The sequence below is a fragment of the Muntiacus reevesi genome, chromosome 1, assembly GCF_963930625.1.
Source record: "Muntiacus reevesi chromosome 1, mMunRee1.1, whole genome shotgun sequence".
Classification (NCBI taxonomy): domain Eukaryota; kingdom Metazoa; phylum Chordata; class Mammalia; order Artiodactyla; family Cervidae; genus Muntiacus; species Muntiacus reevesi.
In genome coordinates, this window is record NC_089249.1 from 231,566,280 (window position 1) to 231,586,798 (window position 20,519).

The window sequence follows — 20,519 nt, forward strand, 5'->3', positions numbered from 1 at the left end:
CTCAGTTAAGTAACAGATTCAAAACTATGTATCAAAGCCAGCATTAAAATCTAGGGATGGAAACCCCATGGGAGGTGGGAGGGGGGACCGGGATGGGGAATTCGTGTAACTCTATGGCTGATTCACATCAATGTATGACAAAACCCCCTGAAAAATTAAAAAAAAATAATTAAAAAAAAAAAAAAAGATCTTATTTCTTATTCAGGTTTCAGAAGGTATCTTTTCTTACTAGACTGTTTTCATTCTTTAAATAAGTGACCTTTGGGAAGTATCTTTATTCTCTAGTATTCAGTTTCCTTGCCTTTAAAACAGTGTGATTGCATTGGATGTTTTCCATAATCTCTTTTCGTTCTAAAGCTCCATGGTTCTGTGACTCTATAAATAGCTCAGTTCAAAGATAATTCAATGGTGTTCAATGGGACTTCTGATTTTATTTTTTCAATTAAAAAAATTGAAAACAGTAGGAAATTATATCTTTTAAATCAATTTAGTAGATCTGTCTACTATTTTCTCTTTTATATACATGGATATACTATTTGACTCTTCTTTGTTGCAAAATGTTTCCTCCTTGTCATTTATAATACTTTATCAGTAACAATAGCCCTAAAAACTAGATTCCAATTGCTTTCACCAACTTATAGCTAGGGAAACAGGTTATTCCAGTGCTTTAGTTTGGGTTTTCTGAGGTCGTGGTCACTCAGTGACAAGGAAGGATTGGGACCTACGTTGCTGAAATTTCTAGTTTTACTCTGTTTAGTCACTCATTCTTGCATTTGATTAGTCCAGAGGTCAGTATCCTATGGCTGGTGGGGCATATTTCCAAATTTTAATTTCCCAAAGGATGTTTAAAAAGACTACAGTTACTATCTTTGCTTATCACTAAAAAAAAAATGAGTATACCAATACCAAATATGTGGGAAGGACATATCTCAAAAAGCACTTATTTAAATGGAATACATGTAGCTTCATAAAAAATTCATTACATAGTCACTTTTTTTTCATTTCATGACAGAACACAGAAAACTTCATTCTAGGCAGGTCCAGGTCATCAGGCCAGCTTTGGAAAGCAGAGGGGTAGTTCACACTGTTACTTTTTTAGACAAAACAACCTTTTAAAAATGTCTAGTTTGTACATGGAAAAATGCTAGTATTTTAATTTGAGAGTATTACAGCCTCAAGTTTTATAAGTAAAATTTTTCTATACATGAATTTTGGGTAATAGAAATTTAACAATGGGAAATTCTGGAAAAGAAATACAAAGGGAAGTAAGGAAGAAAATGAAAGAAATCTGCCATCATCCACTGTTGTAGAAAGAGCAGATATTATATCCTCTTTGCCCTGTGCTTAATATTGATTTTTCATACTGGCTTTTCCCTAGAAAAAAGTGATGGAATAATTTTCTCTCTTGAAATATTGCCCTCTGCCCCAACAGTGCCACCTTCAATAGACCCAGGAACCCACTAAAAACCACATCACCTCAAAACCAGAGTCATCTAACAGAATGTGAATTCCTGTGGAAGAAAAGTCCATCCATTAATAAGGTTTTAAAGTTGGATATAATAGCTTTCTAATTGCTTTAGAAAGTTTATTTATTGCCCATGACAAAATTTCTATTTTGCAACCACTGAATGGCAACCAAAAGACTAGCAATTAACCCTTTCTCCTTATTCCTATTCCATTGTCTATGATCTTGTTCATTTTCTGAATGTATTTCCTAGAGCACTATGTGGGATGTAACATTGGGGGAAAAAACAGGATTCTATGTTCCAAGAAATATGGGAAATACTGGGTTAGGCAAAATCTTACAGTATTATTTACTTCAGGGCTTCTCAGGACCTCTAATATGTTGAGGTGTCCAAGGTAAGAGAAACCCAAGTAAGAGGGTAGGTGTTGCAAGAGGGCATCAGAGGGCAGACACACTGAAACCATAATCACAGAAAACTAGCCAATCTGATCACATGGACCACAGCCTTGTTTAACTCAATGAAACTAAGCCATGCCATGTGGGGCCACCCAAGACAGACGGGTCATGGTGAAGAGGTCTGACAGAATGTGGTCCACTGGAGAAGGAAATGGCAAACCACTTCAGTATTCTTGCCTTGAAAACCCCATGAACAATACAAAGAGGCAAAATGATAGGATGCTGAAAGAGGAACTCCCCAGGTTGGTAGGGTGCCCAATATGCTACTGGAGATCAGTGGAGAAATAACTCCAGAAAGAATGAAGGGATGGAGCCAAAGCAAAAACAATACCCAGTTGTGGATGTGACTGGTGATAGGAGCAAGGTTTGATGCTGTAAAGAGCAATATTGCATAGGGACCTGGAATGTTAGGTCCATGAATCAAGGCAAATTGGAAGTGGTCAAACAGGAGATGGCAAGAGTGAATGTCGCCATTCTAGGAATCAGCGAACTAAAATGGACTGGAATGGGTGAATTTAACTGAGATGACCATTATATCTACTACTGTGGGCAGGAATCTCTTAGAAGAAATGGGGTAGCCATCATAGTCAACAAAAGAATCCGAAATGCAGTACTTGGATACAGTCTCAAAAATGACAGAATGATCTCTGTTTGTTCACAAGGCAAACCATTCAATATCATGGTAATCCAAGCCTATGCCCCAACCAGTAATGCTGAAGAAGATGAAACTGAATGGTTCTATGAAGACCTACAAGACCTTTTAGAACTAGAACCCAAAAAAGATGTCCTTTTCATTATAGAGGACTGGAATGCAAAAGTAGAAAATAAAGAAATACCTGGAGTGACAGGCAAATTTGGCCTTGGAGTACAGAATGAAGAAGGGCAAAGGCTAATAGAGTTTTGCCAAGAGAACACACTGTTCATAGCAAACACCCTCTTCCAACAACACAAGAGAAGACTCTACACATGGATATCACCAGATGGTCAACACCAAAATCAGACTGATTATATTCTTTGCAGCCAATGATGGAGAAGCTCTATACAGTCAGCAAAAACAAGACTGGGAGCTGACTGTGGCTCAGATCATGAACTCCTTATTGCCAAATTCAGACTTAAATTGAAGAAAGTAGGGAAAACCACTAGATCATTCAAGGTATGACCTAAATCAAATCCCTTATGACTATACAGTGGAAGTGAGAAATAGATTTAAGGGACTAGATCTGATAGAGTGCCTGATGAACTATGGACGGAGGTTCGTGACTTTGTACAAGAGACAGGGATCAAGACCATCCCCATGAAAAAGAAATGCAAAAAGTCAAAATGACTGTCTGAGGAGGCCTTACAAATAGCTGTTAAAAGAAGAGAAGTGAAAGCCAAAGAAGAAAAGGAAAGATATACCCATTTGAATGCAGAGTTCCAAAGAATAGCAAGGAGAGATAAGAAAGCCTTCCTCAGCGATCAATGCAAAGAGATAGAGGAAGACAACAGAATGGGAAAGACTAGAGATCTCTTCAAGAAAATTAGAGATACAAAGGGAACATTTTATGCAAAGATGGATTCGATAAAGGACAGAAATGGTATGGACCTAACAGAAGCAGATGATATTAAGAAAAGGTGGCAAGAATACACAGAAGAACTATACAAAAAAGATCTTCACGACCCAGATAATCATGATGGTGTGAGCACTCACCTAGAGTCAGACATCCTGGAATGTGAAGTCAAGTGGGCCTTAGAAAGCATCATTACGAACAAAGCTAGTGGAGGCGATAGAATTCCAGTTGAGCTATTTCAAATCCTAAAAGATGATGCTGTTGAAAGTGCTGCACTCAATATGCCAGCAAATTTGGAAAACTCAGCAGTGGCCACAGGACATGGAAAAGGTCAGTTTTCATTCCAATTCCAAAGAAAGGCAATGCCAAAGAATGCTCAAACTACAACACAATTGCACTCATCTCTCACGCTAGTAAAGTAATGCTCAAAATTCTCCAAGCTAGGCTTCAGCAATACGTGAACTGTGAACTTCCAGATGTTCAAGCTGGATTTAGAAAAGGCAGAGGAACCAGAGGTCAAATTGCCAACATCTGCTGGATCATCGAAAAAGCAAGAGAGTTCCAGAAAAACATCTATTTCTGCTTTATTGACTATGTCAAAGCCTTCGACTGTGTGGATCATAATAAACTGTGGAAAATTCTGAAAGAGATGGGCATACCAGACCACCTGACCTGCCTCTTGAGAAACCTATATGCAGATCAGGAAGCAACAGTTAGAACTGGACATGGAACAACAGACTGGTTCCAAATAGAAATAGGAGTACGTCAAGGCTGTATATTGTCACTCTGCTTATTTAACTTATATGCAGAGTGCATCATGAGAAATGCTGGGCTAGAAGAAGCACAAGCTGGAATCAAGATTGCTGGGAGAAATATCAATAACCTCAGATATGCAGATGACACCACCCTTATGGCAGAAAGTGAAGAGGAACTAAAAAGCCTCTTGATGAAAGTGAAAGAGGAGAGTGAAAAAGTTGGCTTAAAGCTCAACATTCAGAAAACTAAGATCATGACATCTGGTCCCATCACTTCATGGCAAATAGATGGGGAAACAGTGGAAACAGTGACAAACTTTATTTTTCTGGGCTTGAAAATCACTGCAGATGCTGATTGCAGCCATGAAATTAAAAGACACTTACTACTTGGAAGGAAAGTTATGACCAACCTAGATTGCATATTAAAAAGCAGAGACATTACTTTGCCATCAAAGGTCCGTCTAGTCAAGGCTATGGTTTTTTCAGTGGTCATGTATGATGTGAGAGTTGGACTATAAAGAACGCTGAGTGCTGAAGAATTGATGTTTTTGAGCTGTGGTGTTGGAGAAGACTCTTGAGATTCCCTTGAACTGCAAGGAGATCCAACCAGTCCATCCTAAAGGAGATCAGTCCTGGGTGTTCATTGGAAGGACTGATGCTGAAGCTGAAACTCCAAATCTTTAGCCACCTCATGTGAAGAGTTGACTCATTGGAAAAGACCCTGATGCTGGGAGGGACTGGGGACAGGAGGAGAAGGGGACGACAGAGGATGAGACTGCTTGATGGCATCACTGACTCAATGGGCATGAGTTTGAGTAAACTCCAGAGTTGGTGATGGACAGGGAGGCCTGGTGTGCTGCGATTCATGGGGTCGCAAAGAGTTCGACAAGACTGTGTGACTGAACTGAACTGAACATTTAAAGTATACACATGTATGGGAAGATCCAGAGGCAAGAAAGATAGCAAATGTATGAGAGCTACTTCAATTTAAGTTATTTTTCATAAGTAAGCTGATTCATTTTGTCATTTTAGTAGCAACAATGGTAAGAAATAGGCCAATTACTTTTATTGACCTGAATAACCCTGAGTGTGTAGTGAAATTGTATTTTGACACTTTTCTGGTATCCTCTCAGCTTTTGAATAAGTTTATTTTTATTAATGGATTATTGTTTTTCTTAAATATTGTTTTTTTATTGTTTCTTATTTAATATTCACTCCTGCCCTGTAAATCAGATACTATCTTTACCATAAATGCTTCAGAAAACATTCTTATAAACTTGACCAAAGAGGTAAAAGATTTATATTCTGAGAACTATAAAACACTGATAAAGGATACAGAAGATGATTCAAAGAAAAAGAAGATATCCCATAGTCTTAGATTAGAGGAATTAACATTGTTAAAATGGTCATACTACCCAAAGCAATCTACAGATCTAATGCAATCCCCGTACATTTACCCATGACATTTTACATAGAACTGGAACAAAGAATCCTAAAATTCATATGGAACTGTAAAAGACCTAGAATTGCCTAAGCAATTCTGAAGGAAAAATACCAAGCTGGAGGCATAACACTCTCAGACTTCAGACAATACTACAAGCTATAGTAATCGAAACCATGTGGTATTGACACTAAAACAAATACATGGATCAATGGAATAGAACAGAGAGCCAGAAATAAGCCCAACCTGTACACCTAGCGTTAGTTAATCTGCAAGAAAGGAGGCAAGAATTTACAATGGGAAAAAGTCTCTTCAGCAGATGATGTTGGGAAAGTTGGATAGCTGCATGTGAATCAATGAAGTTAGAACACATCTTCATACTATACACAAAAATAAACTCAAAATGACTTAAAGACTTAAATATAAGACATAATAAAACTCCTGGAAGAGAACATAGGCAAAACATTCTCTTATATAAATTATACAAGGTCAGTTTTTTAAGGCAATAGAAATAAAAGCGAAAATTAAAATCTAATTAAATATATAAGCTTTTGCACAGCAAAGGAAACTATAAACAAGATGAAAATACAACCTATGAACTAGGAGAAAGCATTTACAAATGATGCAACTGAAAGGGCTTAATTTCTAAAATATACAAACAGCTCATATAATTCAATAGTTATAACAACAGCAACAAAACAACCCAATCAAAAAAGTGGATGGATAGAAGACTTAAATAGACATTTCCCCAAAGAAGACATACAGATGGCCAACGGGTACATGAAAAGATGCTCAACATCACTGATTATTAGAGAAATGCAAATCAAAACTGCAGTGAGTTACCACCTCACATCATTCAGAGTGTCCATCGTTAAGAAGTCTACAAATAACAAATGCCGGAGATAGTGTGGCAAAAAGGAGCCCTCCTGCATTGTTGGTAGGAATGTAAATTGGTGCACCTGGTGCAGCAACTATGGACAGCAGTATGAAGATTCCTCAAAAAGCTAAAACTAGAGTTGCTAAATGATCTAGCAATCCTATTCCTGAGCATATATCCAGAAAAACTCTAATTTGAGAAGATATTTGGACTTCAGTGTTTATAGCAGCGCTATGAACAGTAGCTAAGACATGGAAGGAACCTGTATGTCTATCAACAGATGAATGGATAAAGAAGATGTATATATACACAGTGGAATACTACTTAACCATAAAAAGAACAGAATAATGCCATTTGCAGCAACATGGATGGATGCAGAATTTATCATACTAAGTGAAGTAAGTCATAAAGAAAAAGACAAATACCATATGATATCACTTATATGTGCAATTTAAAATATGACACAAATGGGGACTTCCTTGGTGGTCTAGTGGTTGAGAATCTACATTCCAATGCAGGGACTTGGGTTCTATCCCAGATCAGGGAACTAAGATCCCTCATGCCATTGGGCAACTAAGCCTGCATGCCACCGTGAAGAGCCCATGCATACCACAGGGAAGACCCAGCACAGTCAAAAAACAGAAACATACTCACAGACATAGAAGTGAACTTAAGGAGAAATGTAAACCAAAGGAGAAATGGTTTAAGGGGGAGTACATTGGGAGTTTGGGATTAGCACATCTAAACTACTCACATAAAATATTTAAAACAAGAAGGTCCTGATGTATAGCAAAGGGAACTAATATTCAATATTCTTTAATAAAGCAGAATGGAAAAGAAAAATTCTTAAAACTAATAATTTACCTTTTGGAAGCTATGTAAGAACCATGTATTAATGCAGATGACCAAAATTCAGGCAGAAGTGAAACAGTAGGTTTTGTGATTAGTGCATTTTATCAATTAGAGTTGTGTTTGGCTTTGAGTAGCAACAAACCCTATTAATGGGACTTAAACAGGTTATGTTTTTTTCCCCTTCAAGTGATGAGTAGTTGAGAGGAAGGGACTTTGGGGATAAGAGTTATGGCTTCATGGCATCTGGCTTTCACTATCTTCCCATCCATCAGTCCCTAGCATGTGGTATTCCTCTTCATAGTTGCAAGATAGCTGCTCCTCCTTCATGCTTTGTACCCACATTCTAGGCAAAAAGAAGAGGAAGGAAGGTGGGCAAAAGATGTGTGCCAGTTGTCTCCTTATTTAAAAAAAAAAAAAAAAAACCACCCTTTTCCAAACCCTACATAGTAGATTTCTAGTTATATCTCAATGGCCAGTATAGTGGCCATGGTCATGAGTCGCTGTGTGAAAGTCAGAGGAATTGAAATCTTTAGCTGGGCCCTTGAGGTTCTGCTAGTTACATAGCCTAAGATTGGAGCTATACTACCAGTTAGAATCTCAGCTCTGTAGCCTAGTGGTTATCTCACAGTAGATGATTCCTTTTCAGTTTCCTCTTGTATAAAATGGAGATAAGATAATAATCTTGTTGTTATGAGATTAAGTTGTGTAAAGAGTTTAGAAGAGTATTTGATAAATAGTAAATGTTATATAAGTACTTTCTCATTAAATGAGTAAGGAAGATGGGGGAATGGACTTTGGGTAGAAAAGTAGCAGGCATGGAATAAATAAATTATAAAAAATGGAAATAAAAATATTGCTAACATATACAGCAGACTTATGTAGTACAAGGAATGAGTTTTATTGATTTCTTGCATGAAAGAATGTTAATTAAGTGCTGTTACCTACCTTAACAGGGCTTCTCAGGTGGCATAATGGTAACAAATCCGTTTGTCAATGCAGGAGATGCAAAAGACACGAGTTAAAAAAAAAAAAAAAAAAGACACGAGTTCGATCTCTGGGTTGGGAAGATCCCCAGGAGGAGGAAGTGGCAACCCGCTCCAGTATTCTTGCCTGGAAAATTCCATGGACAGAGGAGCCTGGCAGGCTGTAGTCTGTGGGGTCGCAGAGTCAGACATAGCTAAGCGTGCGCGCACGCACGCGCATGCACACACACACACACACACACTCTCTCTCTCTCTCTCTCTCTCTTCCCTTAAAGAACTGCAAGCCAGTGGTTTTATCAGGATATATTACTCTTTTTTTCTTTTGGAGGAAAATGAAAATTTTACCTCTGTTTCAGTCAGTTGCTTCTACGCAAATTACAGGGCCTGAGACTTAAAGCCAAAACAAATTAGAGGCTTTTGTATAGTGATTGATGTATCGGGGACATACCAGCAAAGGGAAAACACATACACTTCAGAATGAGATACCTCCTTTTTCATTCATGTGTGATCTTTATTCCATTTTTAGGTATTTGGCTATTATTATTTACATATATAAAGTGCCTTTCTTATAGACATCTTCTATGGAGGTAGTTGGGCTTCTCTGGTGGCTCAGATGGTAAAGAATCCATCTGCAATGCAGAAAACCCGGGTTTGATCCCTGGTTTGGAAAGATCCTCTGGAGAAGGAAATGGCAACCAGCTCCAGTATTCTTGACTTAGAGAATTCCAAGGACAGAGGAGCCTGGCAGTTTACAGTCCATGGAGTTGAAAAGAGTCAGACAAAATTGAGTAACTAACACTTTCACTTTTCATGGAGATAGTTATTGAAGGCAGACAGATTTGAATTATAAGCATTGTTCCACCACTAACTATGTGACCTTAGGCACCTTACATCTTCAAGCTTTAGCTGCCTTATCTATAAAGTAGGGAGGGTTACAGCACCTATTTCCCAGAATTCTACTAAAGGTTAAGTGAGGAAGTACCCCCCCCCCCCAAAAAAAATGCTTAGCATGAATCCTACTACTCAGCAAAAACAATAAATGTCATTGTTAATGTTACCACCACCATCATCATTTTTTAAAACCAACTTTGAGGTGTAATTTATATAGACAAAAATGCACTCATGGATTTCCACAAATATTGATGCCTTTGTGCCACAGTTGAGAAATAGATTTTCTGTTATCCCCAAATCGTTGTTTTAAAATAGGATAACTGATGTCTTATCCAGTAAGAACACAAAGGTGAAGTCATGTGTAAGGAAATATATGGTATCAACTATAAAAAAAACTTGAATGAATGCTAACTAGAATTACGAAACCTGGGGAATGTAGCAGTAGGAGCACTGGTTTTGAGGGGTGGGTGGGGGACTGGTCAGGTGTACTGCATGTTATAGTGTCTGCCTATTTAGCCGCAATTCTCTCTTCTCCCATTAACAGCACTTTGCTTGTCCTTTGGGGGAGCAACTCCTCCCAAGGCTTTATGTTTTGGGAATGAGACTGTTTCATCTCTGACTTTATAGTCTTGGGTTTCTGCTAGATTTTTGGGGGAAAAAAACAAACAAAACTTTCTTACTGCTAACACTGCTTGATGTAAGTTTGGAGAAGTAGAGAGAACCTCTGAAAATGACGGCATCACAGAGGAAGGTCGCATGAAGTGATGGAGAGAGAGATCTTATGCTGATATCATCAGCTAAACTGTTAGAAACTGTCCTGAAGCTGTACTACCCTGGTCCTGTTACATGAGGACCAGTGAGCTTTTATCATAGACCAGCTGTGTTCTATAGCTTGTGTTTAGGAATCATGGGTGAGTGGCCCTTGCCCATCTCTGATTGTGTGGGCTTGGAGATAACATTTGTGAGAGTGCTTTCCTGTTTTCTACAAAGGGGAGGTAATTGTATTGCAGATTTAAAGTTAATTGGACAATTGAAGTCAGAAATTTTATGGATTTAAAATATATTGATATCAAAAGTAGAACTGTTTGGACTAACTGGCTAATTTGAAGGAATTCAGATATTCATCCAAAATGTTTAGGCCAGATCATTTTGCCTAAATAATTTCTGTATCTCATCTGAAACTGATTTCTGGGCTTTAACTGTTCTATTCTATTTGCATTCATGGCCACAGCCTATGTTGTTACAGGAGTCACTGTTTCTTCCTTATTAAATAAGTGCCCCTCCCACTGGCATTGTGCATCTTTGAAGTGCCCGTTGCTGTTCTAGGTGCTGGGGCTGTACAGTGAATAACACAGAAACTGCATTTCATGAAGATTACATTCTAGAAATAGAGAGACAGCTGCATCTTCCAGGGGCCAATTACTGTACTCAATACTACTGCATTCTGATTCTCTTCTTCTGATAATATTATCAAAAGTGTGAGAGGTCTTTGTGGAAATTCTGGATAAAATTCATAAGAAATTTACATGCTATCCCTATACTTACACATACACAAATGTATACCTTAATATACATTTGTGTATGTGCCAGACACATTTCATAGCTAGGTAACCTGGTTCAACTTAACAACTCCAGGCCTCAATTTCTCACTTGCAGTCCAAGGGACTCTCAAGAGTCTTCTCCAACACCACAGTTCAAAAGCATCAATTCTTCAGCACTCAGCTTTCTTTATAGTCCAACTCTCATACCCATACATGACTACTGGACAAACCATAGCCTTGACTAGACGAACCTGTGTTGCAAAGTAATGTCTCTGCTTTTTAATATGCTGTCTAGGTTGGTCGTAACTTTCCTTCCAAGGAGTAAGCGTCTTTTAATTTCATGGCTGTAGTCACCATCTACAGTGATTTTGGAGCCCCCCAAAATAAAGCCTCTGTTTCCACTGTTTCCCCATCTATTTGCCATGAAGTGATGGGACTGGATGCCATGATCTTTGTTTTCTGAACATTGAGCTTTAAGCCAACTTTTTCACTCTTCTCTCTCACTTTCATCAAGAGGTTCTTTAGTTCTTCTTCGCTTTCCACCATAAGGGTGGTGTCATCTGCATATCTGAGGTTATTGATATTTCTCCTGGTAATCTTGATTAACCCAAGTTAAGCTCTCCCCCAAATTCTTGATCCACAGAGATTAGGAGAGAAAATACAATGATTGTAGTTGCTTTAATCTATTAAGTTTTGGTGTCATTTGTTATGTATTACTTAAGAGCCAGAACACTTACTTTTAAGTGCTCAAGATATAGCATTAAGTAGATTTAGTTTCATGGAATTCTATTCCACATCTTTCTCATTCTTGGCAACTGAGGAACAACTATTTTCAGAGTTTTAATTATCCATCTGATAACTGTTTGGGCCTGCTATCAAGTCTAAATCTGTAGCTACAACTGGCAAACAGATCACGCTCATTCATTCATTTATGCATTTAATAAATCAGTACCTCCACCTAGATGACTTCTCTAGCTCCTGAGTTAGCATCCCCTTCTCAATGTTCCCAACTTACTATGCAGGATTGCTATTGCGTGTCGCTTTTCTATCCCACTAACCAGTAGCAGACAGGTTCATTCTGTGTTATTTATCTTTGCATCTCTAGTATCTAGTCTAGTGCCTGCACATAGCAGACCTATGTAAAAACAAAAACAAAGACAACCAACCAAACAAAAAACAAAAAAGCCACACACACACACACACAAAACCACCTAACTGGAGGGCTCCTCCTTCCTAGACATACGAATAATTTATTCAAAGACAGTTCCTATCCTCTAGCACTTCACAGTTCAGCACTGGACACTGTGGGATCCAGCCTGACAGGTGCAGTTAGTGAGCTGCCTGGATTGATTACTGGGGTGGAACCCAAGGGCAATAGGGCAACACATCGCACAAAAGTGGAGAAGGACACGGGAACGGATCCATCATTTATTCCACAAACACTTATCAATCGCCGTAGCACATATAGCACAAGGTAAGTGCTCAACATCTGTTACTAGGTGCCAGCCACTGTTCTAGGCGTTAGGGTTGCCGCAGCGCACAAGAAAGCGGCGGTGGCTTATTTCTTACTCTTGAAGCGTACAGTGTAGCAAAGGGCTACAGGCAGTGGACCTAATTATCTAAAATTGTGTGAGGTGCCCATCAGGAAAACAGGCGGCTGAAATTCTTGAAAGGATGTTAGATCCTTCGGTTGGGGGCAGACGTGGGCGGGTTTTGAGCAGGAGTGGCCGTGAGGGGGCCGGACTGTAGGGGGCGGGAAGACTGCAGGCCAGAAGAGCTGGTAATTTTAAGATGCAAGTATGTTTTGCTTGAGTGGAAGAAGGAGCTTGTGTCTAGGGGCGACGTGGTCGCTTGGTACGCTTGGGGTTCTCCTGGGGCGTGCGCGAGTGCTAAGTCGCTTCAGTCGTGTTCGAATGGGGAATGCATTTTGAGTGTAAGCACGATTGCCTCAGTCTTAGGGGAACTGCAGCCCTAAATTCCTAGATTTTTCATGTTCGGCACATCTAGGCTCCTCCGCTCCCCAGATATGCAGACGTACCGTCTCCGGCTCGGATCCCGGCAGCTGCGCGGGCCCCTGCGGCAGCGATCACCGTTGCTTCCCGGCTCGGACTCCGCAACCCACAGCAGACGGGAGAGGGCGGAGCTTGTGCTGCGGACCTAGGCGGTGGCGTGGGCCACGCCCCCCGACCTAGACCCCGCCTCTGGGCCCCATTGATTGGGTTATGGTCGCGGAAGGGCCGGGCATCCTCGGAAGGCCCGTGGGTAGGGCTGAGGCGGGGTTCTGATTGGCTCGGCTGGGATTAGGTCATTGCTAGCAGGTTCGGCCAGCCCGGACGCCGGCTGGGCGGCCGAGGCTACTGTGAGAGGGCGCTCGAAGCTGCAGGAGAGCGAACTGGAGAAGGAGGCGGGGAGGCGGCTGCTGCACTCGCTCGACTGCTCGTTCCCTTCCCGTCGCCGCTGCGGGTCCGCCGCTGCTCTTCCTGCTCCGCGGCCTCTCGGTTACACGCCGTTGGAGCAGCCGCTCTTCGTTCGCGTCCAGGCTCTGTTCAGGAGTCGTGCGCGCCCGCGGACACCGCGCTGAGAGCGAGCCGGCGCCACACCTGTGGAGCCGGCGGCCGTCGGGGGTGCCGGCCAGGGTCTCACCGCGTGCGTGCTCCCGGCTGCGGGCCGCCGGAGCCCCGGGGGAGGCGCGCCCCCCGACTGGGCGCCGCGGACACCATGGGGCTGCCCGCGCTCGAATTCAGTGACTGCTGCCTCGACAGCCCTCACTTCCGAGAGACGCTGAAGTCGCACGAAGCGGAGCTAGACAAGACCAACAAATTCATCAAGGAGCTCATCAAGGACGGGAAGTCACTCATCAGCGCGCTCAAGAGTGAGTGCCCCGGAGCCTGGTGGGGACGGTGCCCCGGGGCGGGAGGGGCCGTCGGGCGGCGCTGAGACCTAGGGGTCCCGCGCCCGGCTGGATTTCTGCCCCCGGGCGCTGAGGGACGGGCGTAGACCCTTGTCGTGAGGCGGAAAGGATACGTAAAAGGGGCGAGCTAGCAACAAGACAGTGAAGGAAGAGACCCGTCACCCGGCCGTTTGCGTTCCGGGGTGACTGGGAGGTGACCGAGCGTGAGTAGCGCTCTGGGGCGCCGCGGGTGGGTGTGCGCGGCACACACAGGTGTCCCAGGAGTGGGACTGGCGTACCTGGAGCACCGTAGCATATTGGGAAACCCCTTCGCGTCCACGACTCCGGCTTCCTTGGGGGAGAGTTGCTCACCCCTGAGTGCCCAGCCGTGGGAATGGAGCGTGCCCCGCCAAGGGGGCGCTGCCTCCCCTCAGGAAAAGGCGGGTTGTGCCTGCTTCGCTCCCTTTGCTCAAGCCTGCTCAGGGCCGCCGGGATTTCCGAGAGGTCTCCTTCCCTTCCCAGAGAAGGGCTGGGTAGGGTGGTTGGTCAGCTCGCGATTCTTTGGAGCAGTGGCAGCTTGTAACCCACCAGATCTAGAATCAGGACCACGTACATGTGCAGGTTCTGATTCTTGTGTTTAGCAGAAGGTGATAGGGGTGGGAGTACAGAATCAGAGTGTTCCTTTACTCTAAACTGTGGGCGAGGGTTTAAAAATAGAACGAACACATCCTCTCCCCGCTCCCTCATTCTCCTTTCTTACCTCTCCCAATATCCTTGAAAACTCAAAGGTCTGGGAAGGAATGTCCTCGATCTTCGCTCAGAAAGAAGTTTAAACTTATCCTTAGAGATTTTCGAACCTTTTGTAAAACCATTTTTGCAAATTTCCCTTTGGCAGGGGAGAAATGAAATTTACATTCTGTGTATGATTTCCCTTGTCATTTGCAGAGCCAGAGAGTGTCTCCTTCTGGCCAAACGAGTGCTCTAGGGATGGATGCCTTGGATTGCTGAGCTCCTTTTTTTGGGTGCCTTTTCTGTCTACCCATTTAAGAATGATTTGGTTCATCTTTTATTTTTAAGAATCAGGAATAACATAAAAGCAGATAGTGGAATTGTCTTTGACTTGACTTTCCCTTTCTCTTTGCTGCATTTCTTAATAGGTGATATCTTTCAAATAGGAAAGCTTGCCTTGGCAGAGTGCAGCCATGGGTCTGAGAATTGTCACCACGTCTCTTTAAAGGAGACTTAAAGTCAAGTGCCTGAGATGTCATTTTGTGAGCCTGTTGCTTCTAAAGATGAAGAAGACAGTGGAGCCCCAGGGCAGCAAGTCTTTTGAGGTGAAATAAAAGTAGAACTTTGGTGTGCTCAGGCTCTTCAGAGGCAGGGTCTCTGTTGGAGGCTGTGACCTGAAGCAAATGAATAGACTCTTCTTTTGTTGATGACCAGGGCCATCCTTGGAATATGTGATCCCTAGTTTGGAGTAAGTTAGGGTCTCACTTACAGGTTGGACCCACAAATTTTGTTTGAATCTCAAACTGGCTTTAATTGGGCCTCTGCTTTATTCAGCAAACATTTGGAGTGCCTGCTGTGTGCTCGATATTACCCTGGGCACTGAGGGTGTAGTAGTGACTGTTCTCTTGTCCCTATGGCTGTGGAGACTTACTCCATACTAGGCACTGCTTCACCCACAGATTATCTCACACATTATAACTCATCTTACAAATGAGAAAGCAGGCGTGAAAGCCTCGCTAGCTGGGAGTCGCACCGCTCTAAGAGCAGGGCTGTTTTTGAGCCCCGCAGGGTCTGGGCCAGAGATGAAGTTCCTGCTGATGCTGAGCTCTTAATTCTGCCTCATTCCTCTTGCCCAGATTGGAGCCCCTGGACCAAGAGCGTTGGAATTTGGACTTGCATTTTATATCTTAACCTTGAGTCTGAGGAGGATGCCTTTATGTGACTGGCTATTTATCTTTTATCTGCTTGCCACTATTTTTAAGGTGGGGAACGGGGGTTTAAGAATTCTTTGGGTAGGAGGAAACAGTACAGGTGATAAAATTAAAGAGTTTTTTACATTGTCTAATGAATGGACCAGTGTATAACTTGGGGGAGAGCTAGGTGTTCTAATCTCTTAATATCCAGCTCTTTTACTAACTGTACTCTTCTGCTCTTACTAGTGCTTGAACAGGTGCCACATGCCCTCTTAAAGAGGGTGGAGGTGATTATTATTTCCTGAACTTCAGGCATTGTGTTATCATTAGGTCCTTCTTGCATTGTGTATTACTATGCTAGTTTGTGTGTATTCATTTTCTTTGGATCATCTTTATCACTTCTGCAAAATGTAAAGCCAGCGTTTAAAAAATATATATATGTAAAAATACATAATTATGTAAGTAACATTGGTTTATAGGCTCTTCCATCTCTAAAATTTTATGGCTTTATTTTATAATTAATATGCACAGATCTTTGGGTTTAGATTTCCTTTGTGTGTTAATTTGAGGCAGTAATACTGGCCTCCAGGGATTGCTGAAGTTCAGCTAGATCATTGCTCTTTATGAATGAGGAAACTGAAGATCAGAGAGATCAGTAACCTGCCCAAGGCATCACAGCAATTAAGTGTACTTAAACAAAAGTTATCTGATTCCAGAGCCTGTGCACTTAACTGTGAAGTAGAAATGTTGTGTAGGTCTGTTGTCTATTGAATACCCTTGAGAATCTGGTAAACAAACGAACTCCTTGAAGTCTTTCCCTAGAACTCAAACCTCTGGGCTGGACACATGGCAGATAAGCAATATAATAATTTTGCTGCATTTCGAAAACTCCGGCCTTTGGAGAAAGTTCTTATTTGATGTGGTGACTCCCAGTCAATTTTTTCTGTGCTAATTTGTCTAGGCATTTTCTGTGAGCACTCTTTCCTTGACCTGATTAATCTGTCTCAGTCTAGAGGATTCTGTATGCTTTGGTCCTTTTTTCTTTCTGGAGAGATAATAGAGGCTGGCAACGACATTCAGATTTGTAGAATGAAGAGTTTTAGGATTTTCTGTGTTCGGTTCTTGACCTCATCACTTACTGGGCAAGTCCCTAAGTCTGAGCTCCTCCTGTGTGAAATGGGAAAAGCCACGCTGACCTCCTAGGGCTGTTGTGAGCATGAAATGAAACAGTGCATGTAAAGAAAGCACTTAGCTTGGAGTCTGGCGTGTAGTGCTGCTTAGTTAATGGTAGCTATTATTATCTTCCAGAATGTCAAGACTCAGAGCAAGAGTCACTCAGAGCAGAATTGTCTGCACAAGTGCACTGAACTTCATTTCTGTCTGTCTCATGGACTTGATGGCAAACCAACTGTGATTTCATAGAACTGAAAGTGAATTAGGCTGTTGGTTTTGAGAGGTGGTTTTCAGGAGCTGTTTTCTTTCCACCTTCAGAGTTGGTTTATGGACTTGTTCCTGGGGATATGCCCCTTTCAATTTGACTTCTAAGATAGAGTGATTTCTATTACTTTAAGAGTCATAGGTGGGAGGGGTGGGGCAGGAATTCACATTTTAGAATATCAACTTTATTGAGATATAATCTATTCACCCTCTTAAAGCATCCAGTTCAGTGGTTCTTAATACATCCACAGAGCTGTGCAGCTGTCGCCACAGTCAATCTTAGAACATTTTTCATCACCTCCAAAAGAAATTCCATTCCCATAAACAGTCATCCCCCACCATTTTCTCCCAAGTCCTCCCTCCCCATTCTCATGCCCTTCAAACCTAGTCAAGCACTGATATATTTTCTGTCTCTATTGATTTTCCTATTCTGGATATCAGAAGTGTAATTTTAATAGTTTTCTTTTAGATGGTGGTGGGCAACTTGAGGCACTGAGTTCTTGATTGGAATTTCAGGTGGGAAACTTTGAACCATAAGCTGCTCTCCTACACTGGGGTTTAAGTAGGGGTGAGGTCTCAGAGACCGAACTGTGTCCTAGGGGAAAACCCAGTTGTCTCATGAGATGGAAAGATGGATTCATTTTAGTTCCTGGCACTTTCAAGGATACAGAAAGTGAAAGTGCTAGTAGCTCAGTTGTGTCTGACTCTGTGACCCCATGGACTAGCCTGCTAGGCTCCTCTGTCCATGGAATTCTCCAGGCAAGAATACTGGAGCTGGTTGCTATTTCCTTCTCCAGGGGATTGTCCCAATCCAGGGATTGAACCCGTCTCCTGCGTTGCAGGTGGATTTTTTTTTATCATCTGAGCCACCAGGGAAGAGACTACCAAAACTAGAACAAGGATCCAACCCCTTCTGTCAGTCACCTTTCAGTCAAGTTGGGGCAGAGAGTGTGATACTGAATAAAAAGCCTTCCTCTGGGATTGATATCTTATTGGGTGACACTTTTTTTTTTTTTTTTAGTAAAGTGAAATGAGTGTATCTGTGTTTCTCTAGTTCAGCCTGTAGTTTTCGTGAGACTTTTTGGGTATGATATGCCTTTATCAATGTGTTCTCAGAGGTTAGTAGTTCTGACCTGCATCACATTTCCAAGGCAATCGCAGTGAATTTTAACAGAAATAAATGAATAAGAATGCCAGTAAAAAACACAACAGTAAATTTTAGCTGCTATGTATTTGTCTGTCAATATCAAATCTTGAATTCAAGGGACATTTTTCTTTTAACAGAAATAAGAGTTGTAGAAATCTGTCACCATAACTGTATATGAACAAAGCAAAATGCTGTATTTTGGAACTTGAACCGAATGGAGAGATGGATAAAAAGTCTGATTTACTTAAGTGAGGTCATACTTAAAAGGTTTTTTGCTAAGGCATGAAGAAAGAACATTTAGATAGTGCGTTACTTAAGGGGGAAAAAAAAAGAATGAGATTTAAATAGTTTTGATAATATTTGCTAGACAGCATTCATGAGGCTCAGTGGGGCCCTGACCTCATATTATGGGGGGGAAATAAAGTAAAATTTATCTCATATCTACATTCTTAAATAATGCAAGCTGTTATTAATTGCCATAGTCTAAATATCCAGTCTGATAGATGTGTTTTAGAAGGAGCATGAAAAGAAAGTGAAAGTGAAAGTTGCTCAGTCGTGTCCAATTCTTTGCGTACTCCAGGCCATAATACTGGAGTGGGTAGCCATTCCCTTCTCCAGTGGATCTTCCCAACCCAGGGATGGAACCCAGGTCTCCCATGTTGCAGGTGGATTCTTTACCAGCTGAACCACAAGGGATGCCCAGAAGAAGCGTATATGTCTTCATTGTATTGAAAATTGTTTCTAATCCTCGGTCTGTAACTGCTCTTCTGCATTTCACAATGATCTGGATTTGGAACATTAGTAACACTAACCGAAAAATTGATGCTTTTGAACTGTGGTGTTGGAGAAGACTCTTGAGAGTCCCTTGGACTGCAAGGAGATCCAACTAGTCCATCCTAAAGTAGATCAGTCCTGAATATTCATTGGAAGGACTGATGCTGAAGCTGAAACTCCAATACTTTGGCTACCTCATGCGAAGAGTTGACTCATTGGAAAAGACCCTGATGCTGGGAGGGATTGGGGGCAGGAGGAGAAGGGGGCGACAGAGGGTGAGATGGCTGGATGGCATCACCGACTCGATGGGCATGAGTTTGAGTAAACTTTGGGAGTTTGTGATAGACAGGGAGGCATGGCGTGCTGCGATTCATGGAGTCGCAGAGTCGGACACGACTGAGCGACTGAACTGAACTGAATACTAGAGGGCATTCTCTTTATAGAAGTCCTTCCACAGGTTGCCTTCCAAGAATACATTGGATGTGGCTCTGGCCCCTTTATGTAGATGGGAAACATATCTCAGCATTAAGTTCATTTAAGAAGTGAACTCTGCAGAATTAACTTGGAACTGGTAATGTGCAGGCTGAGGAGACCCAGACCTGGGGCGCATAGTGCAATTCAGAGAGCCAGGCCTCTGTTATCAGGCAGACTTGATGTTCAGTCAAGCTCTAGCACATACACGCTGTTAAGACTTTGGGAGCACTGTCAGTTTTCTCAGCAAACAAGCAAACAGAAAACCTGGAACCTTGCCAGCAGCTCTTGTTTTCGAAACACTCACCAAGGGCCCGGCCCTATGCTAAGTGCACACATCGTCTCATGAGTTCCTTTACCCTGTCCTGCGAGGTGAATTCACCTGCGTTTTGCAGTTAGGGTAACTTGTCTCAGGTCACAGAGCTAGGAAGTTGTGCAGGCAAGTTTTGAACTTGGCAACGGACTGCAGGGCTTCTCTTAAACATGACCCATCAGTGTTTCAGTAAACACTTTGGCAGTGAAGATACACATTCCTCAGAGAGCTAGACGCTAGAAAGGAGAAATGTGCAGCAGGTGTTAGATTAAGTGAGAATATTGTGCCCATTGTTTTTCAGTCTCTGAGTCCTGGTTGCAAAGAATAGCTAAGATTTGTATTGTGCTCTGAAGTTTTGTGTTCTCATCATCGTAGGATTAAAGAACCATTGTAGGCTAGTGAGGCATAAGTAAGGGTGTCTGACTACTTGGCTTTTTGAAGCAATAGAGTTGCTCTTTGGGGGTAGCACTGATTATCAGTGAGTTTCTCTCTTTTTTTTAATGTTGTTTAGAAAATGCATACTTTTTTAAAATATTTTTCAGTTGAAATATTAAAAAATTGAGATATAATTGACACAGAACATTTTTTTAGCGTTAGATGTACAATGTCATGATTTGCTATTTTGTATATATTATGAAATGGTCGCCACAGTATGTCTAGTTAACATCCATCACCATACATCTATTACGTATTTTTTTTTCTAGTGATGAGAACTTTTAAGATCTATTCTCTTAGCAGCTTTCAAATGATAGTA

The 20,519-nt window shown here is 41.8% G+C and overlaps 1 protein-coding gene across 7 annotated transcripts in view; it reads left to right on the forward strand.

Moving 5' to 3' along the window:
- ARHGAP26 (Rho GTPase activating protein 26) overlaps nucleotides 1-20,519 on the forward strand; it is a 663,940-nt gene that overhangs the window by 192,065 nt on the left and 451,356 nt on the right. For 3 of the 7 annotated variants that reach the window (XM_065918811.1, XM_065918812.1, XM_065918814.1), the window contains exon 1: nucleotides 13,195-13,683. The exons of the other annotated variants lie outside the window; for them this stretch is intronic. In XM_065918811.1, the coding sequence (XP_065774883.1) occupies nucleotides 13,530-13,683 (154 nt within the window). In that variant the 5' untranslated portion in view covers nucleotides 13,195-13,529. Of the gene's footprint in view, nucleotides 1-13,194; nucleotides 13,684-20,519 lie in introns of those variants that run through there. 7 annotated transcript variants of the gene reach the window in all.